This window comes from Octopus sinensis, linkage group LG10 (genome assembly GCF_006345805.1).
Source record: "Octopus sinensis linkage group LG10, ASM634580v1, whole genome shotgun sequence".
NCBI lineage: Eukaryota > Metazoa > Mollusca > Cephalopoda > Octopoda > Octopodidae > Octopus > Octopus sinensis.
In genome coordinates this window covers 17,886,560-17,906,057 of record NC_043006.1, presented here as the reverse complement: position 1 = coordinate 17,906,057, position 19,498 = coordinate 17,886,560, and the positions used below count along the sequence as shown (strand labels likewise).

The 19,498-nt window shown below is 38.9% G+C and overlaps 1 protein-coding gene across 12 annotated transcripts in view; it reads right to left on the bottom strand.

Moving 5' to 3' along the window:
* LOC115216453 (transient receptor potential cation channel subfamily M member 3) overlaps positions 1–19,498 on the bottom strand; it is an 841,279-nt gene that overhangs the window by 77,924 nt on the left and 743,857 nt on the right. For all 12 annotated transcript variants that reach the window (XM_036506322.1, XM_036506319.1, XM_036506321.1 and 9 more), the window contains 4 exons: positions 17,693–17,921; positions 17,126–17,290; positions 15,084–15,302; positions 7,470–7,598 (listed from right to left, as the gene is read on the bottom strand). In XM_036506322.1, coding sequence (XP_036362215.1) covers positions 7,470–7,598; positions 15,084–15,302; positions 17,126–17,290; positions 17,693–17,921 — 742 coding nt within the window. The remainder of the gene's footprint in view (positions 1–7,469; positions 7,599–15,083; positions 15,303–17,125; positions 17,291–17,692; positions 17,922–19,498) is intronic.

Genomic DNA, 19,498 nt, shown 5'->3' with positions numbered 1-19,498 from the left:
GGAAAAGATACAAAAATTAGGAACCTTATTTTTCCATTTGAAAATCAGAATCATGTGGCTTTATCCTTTCATCATTATATAAACATGTTGGGGGATTTTCTTTCCTCATTATACACACATCTGCATAACATTGATCCAAGCCTCAATTTCTATCATGTGACCATAAATAGGAAACAGTTTTCAAGATTGCGTTGGTTCTCTTTTTGCTACCTCTAAGTTGTAGGTGTGCTTTCCATATTGTGTTTGTTCTTTATATATGCATGTGTGTGTGTGTGTGTGTGCATGCATGCGTGTGTGCATGTGTTTATGTGTGTATATATATATATATATATATATATATATGATATCCAATTCCAATAAAGAAAATAGGAAGAAAGAGACAAAGAAGAACAAGTTGAGACACAATCAACTCTCAAAACTTCAAACGTGCAACAGAACACTTCATCAAATTACGCATCCAGCCGAGATACTAAAAGGAGGAAAAAAAACTAGGTGAAATAGCTGTTATTTATTGCCATGAACACCAATAAAAAAAATTTAAACATTTTTGCCAAAAAAAACAAAAACAAAAACAAAAAAAAAACACATTGTTGTCATCATGGGAAGAATTATTACTTCAAAAATGAATCAACTTAATAAACCATTAAACTCAGAGAAGAGAAAGCAGGTCTGTATAACATTAAACATTGATTTATGAATGTTTTCAGTGTTCACTGCCGGAGTTGGAAGATTATAACCAAATTACCAAAACTAAGGAATGGGCTTTTGTGTCTTGAGTACAATGATGGATTTGTAGCATGGCTCAAGAACTACAGACCAAGAACGCTATTTAAATTGATAGTTTTGTTGTTCTTGTTTTGTGATGACTATCAATTATATAATTGTTATATTATCATAAATAATTTATTAAAACAACTGTTACTATGGTTACTATTTTTTTTTTATCAATGTAAATATTTGTAACATTTTTGGTATGTGTTTTTTTATAAGAGTTAAAAAAAAATAACAAAAATGTTTAAGATATAGGCGCAGGAGTGGCTGTGTGGTAAGTAGCTTGCTAACCAACTTCATGGTTCCGGGTTCAGTCCCACTGCGTGGCATCTTGGGCAAGTGTCTTCTGCTATAGCCCCAGGCCGACCAATGCCTTGTGAGTGGATTTGGTAGACGGAAACTGAAAGAAGCCTGTCGTATATATGTATATATATATATATATATGTATGTGTGTTTGTGTGTCTGTGTTTGTCCCCCTAGCATTGCTTGACAACCGATGCTGGTGTGTTTACGTCCCCGTCACTTAGCGGTTCGGCAAAAAGAGACCGATAGAATAAGTACTGGGCTTACAAAGAATAAGTCCCGGGGTCGATTTGCTCGACTAAAGGCGGTGCTCCAGCATGGCCGCAGTCAAATGACTGAAACAAGTAAAAGAGAAAAGAGAGAAAGAGATATAAAACTTGTGTGTGTGTGTGTGTGTGTGTGTGTGTGTGTGTGCATATGATTGAATTTGAATTTGAGAAAAAAAATCCCATCCATTTATGTATCATAGAAATTAAAGTGATATTTTTAACATAGTGGATATGAAACTGAAATGCTTTTGGCATATGGATATTGGTTAAAATACCACTACTTTTGTTTTGGGCTATTTCCCAACAAAGGAAGCAAGAAGTGTCTTGTAGGTAGTTGACATTTATACAACTGATTAACTACAACAGCTACACACTGCTAAACTTGATGACAATTCTTGTTATATCAACTGACAATCTTTGTTGATAGGGCTTCCAAGTATATATACCTACGCAAGTACAAAGCACACACACACATAAGTACATATCTATATATGTATATTATATGAGTGTGCCTATGTACACACACACACACACACACATATTTATATATATGTGTATGTGTGTGTATATATATGTATATATATTTATGTGTGTTTGTGTGTGTAAATGTAAATCTACATGCATTTAAATCTATATTAGTGTGTGTATGAACACACACATATATATGAAGGCATATATATAAATATATATATATGTGTATATATAAATGTTTACATAAATGTACATGTGTGTGTATATGTATATATGTGTGTGTGTATATACATACATATCACTCTAAGTAGATATATGTATATGTGCGTGTATACATATTTATAAATATAAAAGTGTATATATCAATATATGTCTATATATATAAGCATGTATATTTATATGTGTACACACACACACACACACACACAAAAACTTATGGATTTAAATAATATATAAATACAGGTATGGCTTTGTGGTTAAGAAAGTCTCTTTCCAACCATGTGGTTTTCAGTTCACTCCCACTGTGTGGCACCTTGGGCAAATGTCTTCTACTACAACCTTGATTCAACAAATGCCTTGGGAGGAAATTCAGTAGACATTAACTGTAAGTTTGTCCTCAACATACACACATATTTCTATATATGTGTTTGTTCCCCCAACAGTACCCTACAACTAATGTTCATTTGTTAACATTGCAGTACCTTAGAAGTGTTGCAAAACAGGCCAACAGAATAAGTAGGAGGCTCCAATAGAAGTACAGAGATTGATTTGTTTGACTAAATTGGAGGTTCTCAATCATTTCTTATCTCTAGTTCCCTTTAATTACCATTTGATTCTGGTGGATCTCCATAGCCAGTCAATGTTTAAATATCAGTTTTATATATACTTCTTTCAAAATTCCTATTCTGTTTTTCACACAATAACTTGTGTAGGTTGAACTATGTAAAATGTTAGAGAAAGAAACCTGGCTGTTTCGTGCAATACATACCAATATATACATCTAGGGGCCCTTAAAAAAAATATTGCAGATTCACAATCTACTATTTCGTTGTGTGACCCCACATCATCATCATCATCATCATCGTTTAACGTCCACTTTCCATGCTAGCATGGGTTGGATGGTTAGACTGAGGACTGGCGAACCAGATGGCTGCACCAGGCTCCAATCTGATCCGGCAGAGTTTCTACAGCTGGATGCCCTTCCTAGTGCCAACCACTCCAAAAGTGTAGTGGGTGCTTTTACATGGTACTGGCAATGGCCACACTCAAATGGTGCTTTTTATGTGCCACCTGCACAGGAGCCAGTCCAGCGGCACTGGCAATGACCTCACTCGAATGTTTTTTCATGTGCCACCAGCACAAGTGCCAGCAAGGTGACGCAGGTAACAATCACCCCACTACAAATCTTATATGGACCCTCAGAGGCCATATGGAACCTGTCTGAGAACCACTGGACTAAACCCTCCAACGCAGTGTCTCAGCATGGCTCCAACCCAATGACTGAAACAAGTATGAAAGATGATAATCATAATGATGGTGTGTGTGAAAGGGCTCGCAAGTCAATTTTACAAGACATACAGTGGTTCATAAGGATTATCCCTCACAAGTTATCTTATCAATATAGAGGAAGTAACAATTTTTGTCTGTCACCTATACGTCTAACCATTCAGATCAGCAATGGCACTGAATAGTCCTTTGAGAGACAGCAATCATTTGTATGACTATTTTCAAACGGTTTTCATCTTCCTTGACACATCATCATCATCATTTAACGTCCGCTTTCCATGCTAGCATGGGTTGCACGGTTCGACTGGGGGTCTGGGAAGCCAAGAGGCTGCACCAGGCCCAGTCTGGTTTGGCAGTGTTTCTACAGATGGATGCCCTTCCTAATGCCAACCACTCCGTGAGTGTAGTGGGTGCTTTTTATGTGCCACCAGCACAGGTGCCAGACAAGGCTGGCAACGGCCACAATCGGTTGGTGCTTTTTATGTGCCACCGGCATGGAGGCCAGTTGGGGCAGCGCTGGCAACGGCCACGTTCGGACGGTTCTTTTACATGCCACCGGCCCTAGTATCACAACAGCAATTTCCATTGATTTTTGGAAACACAATCAAGGAAATCCTGTGCAGCTGAAACCTCATCTTTTTAAGAAGACAACACTCTACACACTTTTCATATATGTGTGTGGAGGCACAATGGCCCAGTGGTTAGGGCAGTGGGTTCTCGGTCATAGGATCATAGTTTCGATTCCCAGACTGGGCATTGTGAGTGTTTATTGAGCGAAAACAACTAAAGCTCCACGAGGCTCCGACAGGGGATGGTGGCGATCCCTGCTGTACTCTTTCGCCGCAACTTTCTCTCACTCTTTCTTCTGTTGGCCTGCTCACTTAGCCAGTGGGGTGGTGTCATTTGAAGGCTAAAACAATGCGAAGCGCATTGTGACCAGCGATGTGTAGCAACATCTGATAGCCTGGTTGGTCACGTGATATACATACATACATATATATGTACACATACATGTGTGTATGTATGTACCCCTTGACATGACAACTTGTGATGGTTCTAAGTGACTATCACCACCATCAAACAAGTGATACTGTTCATTTCCATCTTCTGTGAAAAACATGTCTGACTGTAGGGAAATCTTAGCATGCTTGGAACAAGGTGAGGGTTGGTGAGAGAGGAAGGGCATCTGGCCATCTGACCTATGCAAATATGGAAAAGTGGACCTTAAACGTGATCAACATTCCCTTAAAATCCACTTTTCCATGCTTGTATGGGTCAGACAAAATTTGGCAGATTTCCTGCGGTTGGATATCCTTCCCATGGGCAACCTACCCGTTTTCAAAGATGGTGATATTTCCCCTTAACCTTCAGATATGAACAATACAACTGCTGGACATGTTTTCACAGAAGATTGCAAAAGAGTGACACTATTTGTATGACAGTAAGAATCATTTAACACCAGCATGTGATCTCAAAAACAAGGGACACACACATTCATCAGGTGTCTTTCAGTTTCCATCAACCTAATCTACTCACAGGGCCTTGGTTGGCCAAAGGTTATATAGTAGAAGACATTTTTTTTAAGATGCCACACATTTGGGCAGAACTTGAAACCACATGGTTGGGAAGCAAACTTCTTAACCACACAGCCATGCCTCCACCTGTACTTGTGTGTTAGTCTGTCTGTTTCTGTGTGTGTGTGTGTGTGTGTGTAATGGGTTTCATGCATTCATTTATGAGTGTGTTTGTTTCTTCCCAATCAGAATTGCAATCCCTCCTAAATAGTTCATAATATATGTATTTTGAACAACTTAATTATTATTGAAATATAAACATAATATTTACTATATACACAAAAATAATGTTCATGCAGTTTTTCTATTTGATTTATTTACATGCTTTATAATTGTTTATCTTAAATAAAAAATATTTTTCTTTGGAAAATGATTTTGTTTTCAAAAAGAAAAATAATGAATCTCTTATATCGTCGTCAGTGTCGTCGCTGCCACCATCATCACCTTTTTAATGTTTGCATGGGTCAAACAGAATTTGGTGAGACATATTTTCAATGGTAGGATGCCCTTCCTATCACCAACTCTCACTTGCACCTAAGTAAGGTAATATTTCCCCCATGGCCAGACAGGTTTTTTCACAGAAGACTGAAGCAAACAACACTGCCTATATGAGGGTGATGCTTATTTACTAACACCATGTTATATCAAGTTGGGGGTCAAGACAAACATGCGTACGAAGGGGTGCTGAAAAGTTCCCGGCTTTAAGGATATCGCAAAAGGCCTGGTTGGAAACCCGGCCTTCTGAGTTCTTTTACAGGGTTAAGAAAACCTGAAGGATCATTGCGATAAGTGTGTGAATCTGAGAGGAGAATGTGCTGAATGAAATTATAACTGATCCTCCTGTATTTTCTTCTACCCAAAGCCAGGAACTTTTCAGCACTTCCTTGTATATATAGATACAAGTACTTGTTCTTGTGACAGCAGTCACACTGAGTGGGTTGAACCCAGCTCTGACAAACTTCACCATGTCCCTCACGACTGCTGACTACATCTGACAGCCAGCCTCAGCAGGAATACAAGTTCACATGTAGTCCCTGATAACATGCATACACACTTTGGTATAGTGTGATCCATAGCATATCAACTTGTCAACGATTGTTGACCATCACAGAGGATTTCCTGACCAAGTCACCATTGATTATTGGAAAAGTCATAGACTGGGTTTGGAGTAGGTGGTACATATGCTATTAACCCATAGCTAGGACCCTAACAAGTGCTACTACTCCAGGTCAAGTAGACTTGAGATCATCAGTGGCTAAAGGGTGGTGCCTCACTCCTCAAAACATTATGCTACCTTATTAATAATAATTTCGCTTTTGGATTTGACTCAAAACTATTGAAAAGGTTGCAAAATGCAACAAAAATTTTAGAAAAATAAAAAAGAAATAAGTGGAAATTTTACCGGTGAGTGTCTTAAATTATAAGGTACCAAAAGAGAATGACTCACCCCAGACACAACAGAATAATAAGGCCTGAAATTTGGGGGAGGGGACTAGTTGGTTAGATCGACACCATTGTTTCACTGGCACTTAATTTATCAACCCTGAAAGGATGACATGCAAAGTTGGTCCTGGCCTAATTTGAACTCAGAATGTAGCGACAGATGAAATGCCGCTAAGCATTTTGCCTGGCGTGCTAACAATTCCGCCAGCTTGCTGCCTTTATCATTAATAATAATAATAATAATAATAATAATAATAATAAGTAGTGGTAATAATAAGCAGAAGTAGTGGGGGAGCATCATAGCCATGATTCTTTGGAGTTTGAATAATTCACTTCTGGAAACATGGGTGTTTCGTTCAACACCCTTAAACAACCCTTATTCAGGGACCTTTTGAGTGGGATGGGCTATTCAACCAGAAGAAAATTATAACTGGGCCTCACCTGCAAGGTCATGTGCTGTTTATCTTGATATGAGATCACCATGTCGTGCACATATGGTTGTGATGCATGTGCCTGGTGTACCCTTATCAGACGGGTTGTCATGATGGGTATACTGGGCTTCATATATTTTACCCCAGTGTCACTTTGATGGCATGCACTACTCTCTCACTCAATAATAATAATAATAATAATAAACCTTTCTACTATTGGCATAAGGCTTGGAATATTGGGGGAAGGTTAAGTTCATTACATTGACTACAGTACTTGGCTGATACTTATTTCATTGATCCCAAAAGGATGAAAGGCAAAGCTGATGTAAAGGTAGATGAAATACAGCTAAGCATTTCACCTGGTGTGGATAATAATAATGGTTTCAAATTTTGTCACAACAGCAGCCATTTGGGGGGAGGGGATGAATCAATTACATCGACTCTAGTGCTCAACTGGTACTTCTTTTATTGACCCCAAAAGGATGAAAGGTAAAGTTAACATCAGTGGAAATTGAACTCAGAACATATCGACAGATGAAATACTGCTAAGCATTTCAGTCGGAATGCTAACCACACTGCCAGTTTGCCATCTTGATAATAAGATAATGATGAAGAAAAGAAGACAACAACAGTAACAGGTACCATTATGTAGGGAATCAGAAAATAAAGAAATGGAAAGAAGAAAAAGAAGTGATACTTACCATGCGCATCTTTTCTAATGCAAGAGTTCCGATGTATGCAATAACATAATACTCCTGCCAGCGTGGCACTGGTAAAGTTCTTAATAACACAATATATGTGAAACAAAACAGGAATGTCATATAAGAAATCTGAAGGAAAAGAATAAGAAAAAAAAAAGAATGATTAAATTAGTTATTTAAAAAAAAAACAGGAAAAAAATAAAACTGAAAATTTACGGAATCATCATCATCATCAACATTTATGGAAGCTGAAAATTTATGGAAAACTTCATCATCAACATTTAATGTCCACCGGGTTCCATAGTCTGTTTTGGATTGGTTTCTACAGCTAGATGCCCTTTCTAATGTCAACCATTTTACAGAATGTACTTGGTGCCTTTTACATGGCACCATTACCAGTGTTTTTTTTTTTTTTATGTGGTACCAGCACCCATACCAATGCCTTTTAATTGGAACCATCAATTCTGCTGTGGTGGGTGATATGAAGCGGATCTAAAACAACAAGAAATTATTATTTTTTGCACAAGAAAAAGCTAAGGCAAAATCAAATTAGAGTTGTAAAATATAGGAATTGAATTTCATCAAAGAAAAGCCATTTTTAGCCATCTAAAAACATACAAAAACCATAAAATTTATCCATCCATCTTCTCCACCCACTATTCCTGGAAAGGTTAAAGGAGTTGAGTCCTCAGGTTCCCCTTTCATAGTGTCCTAACAGAAGCGATAATCAGCATTAGACTTTTCAGCTGGATTCTTAAGCATGACTGACTGAGACTATGGCTATTATGCAACCATCTCATTCATGGTCTACCCCTAGGTATCCTGCTTATTGTAAGGCAGTGAGCTTGCAGAAACGTTAGCATGCCGGATGAAATGGTCAGCAGTATTTCATCTGTCGCTACGTTCTGAGTTCAAATTCAACTTTCCCTTTCATCCTTTCGGGGTTGATAAATTAAGTACCAGTTATGCACTGGGGTCGAGAAAATCGACTTAATCTGTTTGTCCTCTCTGTGTTTAACCCCTTGTGGGCAGTAAAGAAATAGGTATCCTGCTGGTTGGCTTGACTTGAAGAAGGTGTCTTGCAATTCTTTCCTGTGACATTCTAACCACATGTGCTTAGTACCAAAGATGTGGTTTCTCAATACAGAGAAATAGCTGCTTGACATGGAGAGATTCTTTGCACCCTGCTGAGTAATGTGACTCAAGAGGTCCTTTGAAGGAACCCTGGAAACCCTTCTTGACCACTTGTATTCGTAATCATATTGTTTCAGAGGAACTTACATGTTATACAGTTGCATTCACTACATCCAATATTTATTATCATTGGAAACTTGAAAGTTTTTCAGTCATTACTTATAATTCATGAAATTTATTTGAAATTTTTTTTCCTTGAGGTGTCACAATTTCATTGTATCACTACTACTTGGCAGCATTGGAACTGTGTTTCCATGAATATAGGAAATTGTGAAATAAGAAAGGTGTCTATTTTTTCTGTCAAATTGGGTAGGCTCTAATGAGGACAAAACAATGTCAAGGTTGTAATAGAATTTTGGATATGTGCACTGAAAATTTTGGGAGTAGCTGTGTGGTAAGTAGCTTGCTTATGAACCACGTGGTTCTGGGTTCAGTCCACTGCGTGGTGCCTTGGGCAAGTGTCTTCTACTATAGCCTTGGGCCGACCAAAGCCTTGTGAGTGGATTTGGTAGGCAGAAACTGAAAGAAGCCCATCATGTATATGTATGTATGTATATGTGTGTGTGTGTGGGTGTGTGTGTGTATTTGTCTCCCCAACATAGCTTGACAACTGATGCTAGTGTATTTATGTCCCCATAACTTAGCGGTTTGGCAAAAAAAAAACGATAGAATAAGTACTAGGCTTACAAAGAATAAGTCCTGGAGTCGATTTGCTTGACTAAAGACAGTGCTCCAGCATGGCCACAGTCAAATGACTGAAACAAGTAAAAGAGTATATCCCAAGAAATAAATGGGAAGTGAATTTGAACACTTTTTCTGTATGATTTTAAACAGCTAAACTGGCTCCTTCCATGAAGGAACTGCATCAGCTTTAACATATGGGTCTCAGATAAAATCATTTGCTAGACAAGTACATCTTCATCATAAATTAATGTCCATGTTCCATCCTTACAGATGTTGGATGATTTGACAGGATCCGACAGGTCTGATGTCTGTATCATGATTTGAGCAAAACTAAAACTTGCTTCTGTTGTGTCTGGGGAGAGTCATTTTCTTTTTGTGCCTTATAATGTAACACACTCACCGGTAAAATTTCCACTTATTTCTTATTTTTATTTTCCTAAAATTTTCGTTGCGTCTTGCAACCTTTTCAATAGACTTGATTGAGTCAAGAAAATTTTAGGAAAATTTAAAGAAAATAAAAATAAGAAATAAGTGGAAATTTTACCGGTGAGTGTGTTACATTATAAGGCACAAAAAGAAAATGACTCTCCCCAGACACAACAAAATATGCTTCAACACACAAACTCATAAAGAATCTTGCAAACCAAATCCAAAAACAAAAAAAAACTTGCTTCAATATCCTTATATAAACCGAATTGATTTTATTTAAGAAAATTAGCAGAAACTACACAAGAAACAATATATTAGCTTATTTTTTTTGTTTTTTGATGGTAATAGTGGGGGCGGTAGCAGTGCGGAAACATTATTCATTTATTAAAATTCATATTTTCATTGATTTACAACCACATATAATCTACATATTGTTTTTCACATGCTGAACTGTAACTAAGATAAGCTGCAGAATATTTCCTTTAAAACTTTGGCACATTTCCAAACTTACCACCCACACATCTCTTTCTTCCAACGCCTCACTCAGGATTCTTCCCCACCCCAGTCTGTTGCTTTCTTCCTGTCTACTTTCCCTTATACCTTCTGCCCATATTTGCCCCTTATAATTCAGGATAGCCCTAAACATTTCTATACAACCTGTCCTATCATCTTTCCAAATTCATCCCTTTCTTTTTCTCAATTTTGTCTTTAATCCTTTCCCCTTCTCCTATTCCCCACCCTACTCCTGCAACCCCCCCCCTCATCTTGCCATTCCTTCTTTCCTCCACCTAGCATCATCGCCCTGCCTCCTACGGCTTTCCTTCAGTTATTGGAACCACTTTAGGGCCTTAAACTTTCAAGTTATGAGGCAATCATCCTACAGCTGGCGCCATGAAAAAAGAACCCAGTACACTGTGAAAAGTGGTTGATATTAGGAAGGGCATTCAGTTGAAGAAACCACCCACCAACTTACCTGACCTGGTCAAACCATCCAACCACGGAAGCCAGATATTAAAATATGATGTTCTTTGTCTCATACTGGCATGGACAGGATGGATTGTCAGGACAATTTTTAGCTATTACTGCAAAGTTGCTGAACCAAAAGGCCATAAATTCAAACTCCTATTACGATCATTCAGTACGTTGACAACAGCTTTATATTTAAGGTAATCAAGGGACAAACGGACACCTTTTTCACATCACAATTTAATATATGCACAAAGACAGAATAAAAGAACCGAGACCAATTAACTTCTAATGATGGTTTCAAATTTTGGCACAGGGCCAGCAGTTTTTCTGGGAAGGGGGAAAGCTAATCAGATCGATCCCTGTACTTGACTGGTACATTTTTTTTAATGACCCTGAAAAGATGAAAGGCAAAGTTGACTTTGGAATTTGAGCTCAGAATGTCAAGATGGGCAAAATGCTAAGCATTTTGTCCCAATGCATCTGATGTGCAAACAGTGCTGCCAACTCACTGTCTTTCCTTAAGCTAACAATAAATGCAAATAATTGGTATGATTATTAAGGCAACGAACTGGTAGAATCATTATCACGCCAGGTGAAGTGCTAAGTGGTATTTCATCTGCCATTATGTTCTGAGTTCAAATTCTGCCATGGTTGACTTTCGCCTTTCATCCTTTTGGGGTTGATAAATTAAGTACCAGTTACACACTGGGGTCGATATAATCGACTTAATCCGTTTGTCTGTCCTTGTTTGTCCTTTCTGTGTTTAGCCCCTTGTGGGTAGTAAAGAAATAGGTATTTCATCTACCATTATGTTCTGAGTTCAAATTCTGCTGAGGTTGACTGCCTTTCATCCTTTTGGGGGTTGATAAATTAAGTACCAGTTACGCACTGGGGTCGATGTAATTGACTTAATCCCATCCCCCAAGCTGCCCTTGGGGCAAAAATTTGAAATCATCATCATTATTATTATTATCATTAAGGCAGCGAACTGGCAGAATCATTAGCATGCTGGATGAAATGCTTAGTGGTATTTTGCCTGTTGCTATGCTCCGAGTTCAAATTCGGCCAAGGTTGACCTTGCTTTTCATCCTTTCAGGGTTGATAAAATAAGTACAAGTTGAACAATAGACGGCGGGGTGGGGCTCCAATGTAATCAGCTCATTCTTCAAAACTGCTGCTTTTGTGGCAAAATTTGAAACCATTATTACTATTATTAAAGGCAGTGAGCAGCAGAATTGTTAAAAAATGTGTTGAAAAAATGTTGAGTAGTATTTCTTCTAACTCATTACATTTTAAGTTCAAATCTGCTAAGCTTGACTTTAACTTTTTCAACCTTTTGGGGTTGATAAAATAACTGGCAACCAAGTACTAGGGTCAATGTAATTGATTTATGCCCTTCCCTCAAAACTGCTAAAATTAGAAAGTATTATTATCATTATTATTAGTAGCACTATGTTTAATATCATATTTATTTGTTTGCCATCTCTCTCTTTCTCTCACACAAAGGTATATAGGTAGATCCTTGCTGGGCAAATGCACCCAGTCAATAGTATTGAAAGCCCACTACCTATCATGACAAGTCAGGCCATTCAGCTATCATTAGTCTGACGACTCCAATCTGCCAGTCTACACTAAGTGCACACTCCATGGCTCTACATTCAGTCAAACAAATACGCCAATCTATGCAGTCTCCGCCTCTCTCTTTCGATCTTCACACTATGGCACCATTAGCAGTATTATGGAAGGTTGAGTGGTAAGAAGTTTGCCTCCCAACCACATAGTTCCAGTTTCAGTTCCACTGCATGGCACATTGGGCAAATTTCTTCTACTATAGCCTCAGGCTGATCAAAACCTTGTGAGTGGATTTGATAGACAGAAACTGAAAGAAACCTGTTGCGCGCGCGTGTGTGTGTGTTGTGTCTGTTTGTTCTCTTTTACCCTCTGACAACCAGGGCTAGTTTGTATACATCCCTGTAACTTAGCAGTTTGGCAAAAATGATTGATAAAAAGAAAAAAAAACTGGGATTGATTTAGCCAACTAAAAAAATAATTCTCCAAGGCAATGAAGTGTCCCAGCATGGCCACAGGCTAATCACTGAAAACAACAATAAAAATTTTAAAAACTCTTCTTGCCACAAACCCGTTTGATTGGCTTGTAGGTCTGTCTTCTACATAATGGTCAAGCAATTAGCAACAAGATCACCTAGCTACTAAAGTGACTGATCTCACAGAGTCTAAATATGTTATGTTACAAAATAACATAACCCAAACCATGATGAGATTTAGTGGTTGGATAATACACAGTGTCACCATCATTGATTTAGGGTCCATTTTTCCAAGCTTCATCAAGATAGGTTTTCTATGACCAGATGCCTGTCCTGTTGTCAACCTTCACCAATATGGTAATATTTCTGCATAGTTGTTCATGAGTTAAAATTTTGGGTAGGACACTGTATTGTGTGACCTACTAGCTGAATTGCTTTCAAGGTAACCACAAAAATTGTATACAAAAAGACAACTGATGGTGTTTATTTAGAATGAAGCAGATGCAAGCAAGCTGGCAGAAACGTTAGCACGCCGGGTGAAATGCTTAGCAGCATTTCGTCTGCTGCTACGTTCTGAGTTAAAATTCTGCCAAGGTCAACTTTGCCTTTCATCCTTTCGGGTCAATTAAATAAGTACCAGTTATGCACTGGGGTCGATATAATCAACTTAATCCGTTTGTCTGTCTTTGTTTGTCCCCTCTGTGTGTAGCCCCTTGTGGGCAGTAAAGAAATAGGTATTTCGTCTGCTGCTACGTTCTGAGTTAAAATTCTGCCAAGGTCAACTTTGCCTTTCATCCTTTCGGGTCAATTAAATAAGTACCAGTTATGCACTGGGGTCGATATAATCAACTTAATCCGTTTGTCTGTCTTTGTTTGTCCCCTCTGTGTGTAGCCCCTTGTGGGCAGTAAAGAAATAGGTATTTCGTCTGCTGCTACGTTCTGAGTTCAAATTCTGCCAAGTCAACTTTGCTTTCATCCTTTCGGGTCAATTAAATAAGTACCAGTTATGCACTGGGGTCGATATAATCAACTTAATCCGTTTGTCTGTCTTTGTTTGTCCCCTCTGTGTGTAGCCCCTTGTGGGCAGTAAAGAAATAGGTATTTCGTCTGCTGCTACGTTCTGAGTTCAAATTCTGCCAAGGTCAACTTTGCCTTTCATCCTTTCAGGTCAATTAAATAAGTACCAGTTATGCACTGGGGTCGATATAATCAACTTAATCCGTTTGTCTGTCTTTGTTTGTCCCCTCTGTGTGTAGCCCCTTGTGGGCAGTAAAGAAATAGGTATTTCGTCTGCTGCTACGTTCTGAGTTCAAATTCTGCCAAGGTCAACTTTGCCTTTCATCCTTTTGTGGTCGATTAAATAAGTACCAGTTACACACTGGGGGTCGATATAATCAACTTAATCCGTTTGTCTGTCTTTGTTTGTCCCCTCTGTGTGTAGCCCCTTGTGGGCGGTAAAGAAATAGGTATTTCGTCTGCTGCTACGTTCTGAGTTCAAATTCCGCTGAGGTCAACTTTGCCTTTCATCCTTTTGTGGTCGATTAAATAAGTACCAGTTACACACTGGGGTCGATATAATCAACTTAATCCGTTTGTCTGTCTTTGTTTGTCCCCTCTGTGTGTAGCCCCTTGTGGGCAGTAAACAAATAGGTATTTCGTCTGCTGCTACGTTCTGAGTTCAAATTCCGCCGAGGTCAACTTTGCCTTTCATCGTTTCGGGGGTCGATTAAATAAGTACCAGTTACGCACTGGGGTCGATATAATCAACTTAATCTGTTTGTCTGTCTTTGTTTGTCCCCTCTGTGTGTAGCCCCTTGTGGGTGGTAAAGAAATCAGATGCAAACAAGCATAGCCATATGATTAAGAAGTTTGCTTCCCAATTTCCATGGCTCTGGGTCCAGTTCCACTGACTGCCACCTTGGGCAAATGTCTTCTCAAATAGTGCATGCCAACCAAAAACTCGTGAGTGGATTTTGGAAACTGAAACTGAAAGAAGCCCATAGTATGTGTGCTTGTTTGAGTCTCCTTGTCTTGACAGCATGTGATAGTCGTAAACAAGTGTCACTGTCATACAAGCAGTGTCGTTCACTTCCAATCTTCTGTGAAGATCATGCTCGGCCATGAGGCAATATAACCTTACCTTGGAAACAGGTGAAGCTTAGTAACAGGAAGGGCATCTGGCCATAGAAAACCAGCCTCACTAAACTCTGTCTGACCCATGCAAGCACAGAAAAGTGAACACTAAAATGATGACAATGATGATGAATGAAGGCTGTAGAAAATATATACTTACAGTGTGTGCCCAGAATTTTGTTATAGGTGCATTATAAAACTCATAGAGTTTCTTCCCAGGTTTTAAAGGTGATTTCTTCTTCAGTGGTTTATCTGGGAATGTAATAGGATGAAGTGCATTAGATAGCACATCCACGTCTTTATTGATTGCTGTTGGCGGTGGTGCTGGTACAGTTGTACTTCCAATGGAATTATTATCAATATCTTCTCCATATTCATTCTGCAGAATAAAAACAGAAATAATCTTTAGTCAGTTATTAAAATTTGATTAACTCAATGAATTTATTGAAAATTGCTATTGTTGGGAAGTTACCAATAAAGTAAATATGTGCTGGTATGGTCATGTGATGCAATAACAGAGAAATTCAAGACAAGATGCCTCTGGGAGCACCTCTATGCTAATGACCTTGCTCTAATAGCTGAGTCACTATCAGAACTAGAGGAAAAGTTTCGGGTGTGGAAGCAAGGTCTAGAATCGAAATGCCTTAGAGTCAATCTAGCAAAAACCAAAGTCTTAGTAAGTAGGAAGGCAGACAAATCACAAATCCCTACAGGTAGATGGCCCTGCTCGATCTGTAGAAAAGGTGTAGGTAAAAACTCCATAAGATGTACCCGGTGTAAGCTATGGACACATAATAGGTGCAGCAGTATCAAAGGAAGGCTAACTGGGAAGATGGTTTTTTCGTGTGGCAGATGAACAGGGGCAATAAACACTGAAAGTGTGCAGAAAACAGCTTCAGGCACATGACAGGTGGAAAAATTAGAACTAGTTGATAGCTTCCATCACCTAGGTTACCAAGTCAGTAGCAGAGGTGGATGCTCTGAGAGCATAGCTGCTAAAACAAGAATAGCCTGGGCAAAGTTCAGAAAGCTCCTACCTCTGCTGGTAACTAAGGGTCTTTCGCTCAGAGTGAAAGGTAGACTGTATGACACGTGTGTGAACACCTATACAACATGGCAGTGAAACATGGGCTGTGACTGCTGAGGACATGTGCAGGCTTGAAAGAAATGAAGCTAGTATGCTCTGCTGGATGTGTAATGTCAGTGTGCATACAAGACAGTGTGTAAGTGCCCTCAGAGAAAAGTTGGACATAAGAAGCATCACATGTGGTGTGCAAGAGAGATGACTGCACTGGTATGGTCATGTGTTGCATATGGATGAGGACAGCCATGTGAAAAAGTGTCACACCCTAAAAGTGGAGGGAATCTGCGGAAGAAGTAGACCCAAGAAGACTTGCGATGAAGTACTGAAGGGCCTCACGGAGGCAATGACAAGTGACTGAGACCTTTGGAGATAAGCTGTGCTTGAGAAGACCTGGCAAGCCAAATGAAACCATAGTCGTTGCCTATGCCAGTGTCACATAACCGGCCCAGTTAAAAGTACCATTCAATCATTGGGCAATATGCTGTACTTGAGAAGACCTGTTGAGTCAAGTGAAATCATTGTCATAGCAGATGCCAGTACCACCTAACTCGCATCTGTGCTGGTGGCACACAAAAAGCACCAAATAAGTGTGGTTGATGCCAGTCCCACCAGACTGGCTCCCATGCTGGTGGCACATAAAAAACACCATTCAAGCATGGTTGATGTCAGTGCCACCTAATGGGCCCCTGCTTCCATGCTGGTGGCTCATAAAAAGCACCCACTACACTCTCGGAGTGGTTCGTGTTAGGAAGGGCATCCAGCCTCCTGGTTCACCAGTCCTCAGTCAAACCGTCCAACCCATGCCAGCATGGAAAGTAGACGTTAAACGATGATTATGATATATATATATATATATGATTGTCTTCTTTCAGTTTGCATCTACTCAGAAAGCTTAGATTGGTCTAAGATGCCATGGAATGGGACTGAACCTGAAACCATGTTGTTGGGAAGCATAATTCTCAATCACACACCCACACTTGTGCTTAACTGCTATAGATATTAAATTGACATGAAACACCAAAGTCTTTATCAAAGCAATCCTCATGGAATTTTTTCTTATTTTAAATAATTACTTATTAGACTTGATGTGAAGATGGGAAAAAAATGTATAAACTCACTTCAGCTTCATCAAAAGAACTGATGGAGACTCGATCATTCTCACTTGCTTCTTCTTCCATGTCATCCAAATGTTCTTCCATTGTCTGAGGCATCAACAGCAGTTCTTCTTTGCTTTTAAATTCTAGCAGCAGAATGTATGGTGGTAAAAAGATACCCAATATTACCTATATGAAATGAGAATTAGAAGAAAAAACATAACTAACAAATACATATAGAGAAAAATAATTCAATGATGTATTAAGTCAATAATTTAGATTTTACAATTAAAATTATTTTGTTTGTTTTTTGTATATTTGCAAAAGGTTTAAAAATAAGTTGTGTTACTGAATTCTTAATTAATCTGAAAATTAAATGAAACAAAGACAGTATATTGGAACAGAAATGTGGTGAGGAAAGGGTTAAAAATGACAGCTATTTAACTAAATTCTTCATTAATTTGAAAACTAATTGAATCAAAGGTTGTGTATATTTCAAGAGAAATATAGTAATGAGAGTGTTAATAATGACAAGTTATAATACACACTTAAATTTCAACTTGTCAGATTGGACGATGAAGAGTTACCTACCTTGAGAGCAGTATTCTTCCTCATGCGCAATCCTCCCATCCACATGTCATTGAGCAACATTTGACAGCAGGTGTGGGCGACAAACTCCCTGTGGTTAGCAGCAACGGCAAGGCTGAGGCAAGTCTGATCACTGAAGTTCTTCAATTCGTACGTAAGCAGTTGTTGTGTGTAATCGTCATCTACTTTGTAGCAATGCTCCAACAACTCTAAAGCGAGAGTCTGAAACTCTCTCAAAGAAACAATAAGAGAAAAACATAAAGCATACAAGTAAAAGAAGAAAAAAAACTTTTGCAGGTATACCTGTGTGTTTAAGATGTTCACTTTGCAACCACATGGTTTCGGGTTCAGTCCCGATGGGCTTCTGTACAACTTCTAACCACCATATTTCACTTATAAAGGATTGGATGACCATCATCATCGTTTAACGTCCACTTTCCATGCTATCATGGGTTGGACGGTTCGACTGGGGTCTGGGAAGCCAGGAGGCTGCACCAGGCCCCAGTCTGATCTGGCAATGTTTCTACAGCTGGATGCCCTTCCAAATGCCAACCACTCCGTGAGTGTAGTGGGTGCTTTTTACATGCCACTGGCACAGGTGCCAGGAGAGGTTAGCAACAGCCACGATCGGTTGGTGCTTTTTACGTGCCACTGGCATGGAGGCCAGTCGGGGTGGCACTGGCAACAGCCAGGTTCAGACGGTTCTTTTACGTGCCACCGGTACTATAGCAAAAAACATTTTCTCGAAATGCCATGCAGTGAGATTTAACTTGAAAGAATCTTGTTGCAAAACAGACTTAAGCATATAGTCTGCATCGACATTACAAAATTTTAATTAAAAGTCATAAATACAAAGTCACAAAGACCAGCATTGGACCTAAGTTCTGCAGATTGTTTATGTTGGGGCTAAGACATGATCATGTCTTCCACATACTTCCTTCTGTACACTAACAGCACACTTAGTCATAACTAGCTAACCACACATATACATTCTCTTTAATAAAAGTAGTAATATCCTTTACTCCCGTCTCAATCTTCTGCACACAAGTATAATCCATATGCCACCATTTTATGTCAGATATGAACTGAGACCTCATTGGAGACATGATACACTTTTGTACTACAACACATCTACCCCTTTTGTATAACAACATAACAGAAGTACACTCATCACCAGTAACTTCACATTATATATATATATATATATATATATAATATATATATATATATATATATATATATAATGGCCAAATTTGCATTGTAACAACTAAGCTTCCTCTCAAATATAGTAACAGTATGAGATAATTTCTGATTTCCTGCTGAAGGATACTATGTCCTGCTTTAGGCTATAGTTTTTCAGGCAAGCAGAGCCAGCAGTTATGCAATCAGCAGAAGTATGGAGGGGCCCTATTAACAATATTGTAGGTTATACTTAAACAGTCATGTGCCTGGTCATTGAGCTACCAAATGATACTAGAGAGAGAGGTGAAATTTAGCCCTTAGCAGTCTGCTAACTCTTTACAAAGCTCAACCCAAACCCAGTGTACACTGAACCCATAGCTAGGGCTATGCTCCTGTTTCACACATCTTCATCATCACCAGGTCGAGCTTGCACAAATTTGCATGTCTCTAATGCTCCATGCATCTACATGTTCTATGTCATGTAACACTTGTCTTCAGTGAGATTCAGTGTTATGATCTAACCAACTAATATTATTATTTCTTTATTGCCCACAAGGGGCTAAACATAGAGGGGACAAACAAGGACAGACTAAAGGGATTAAGTCGATTACATCGACCCCAGTGCGT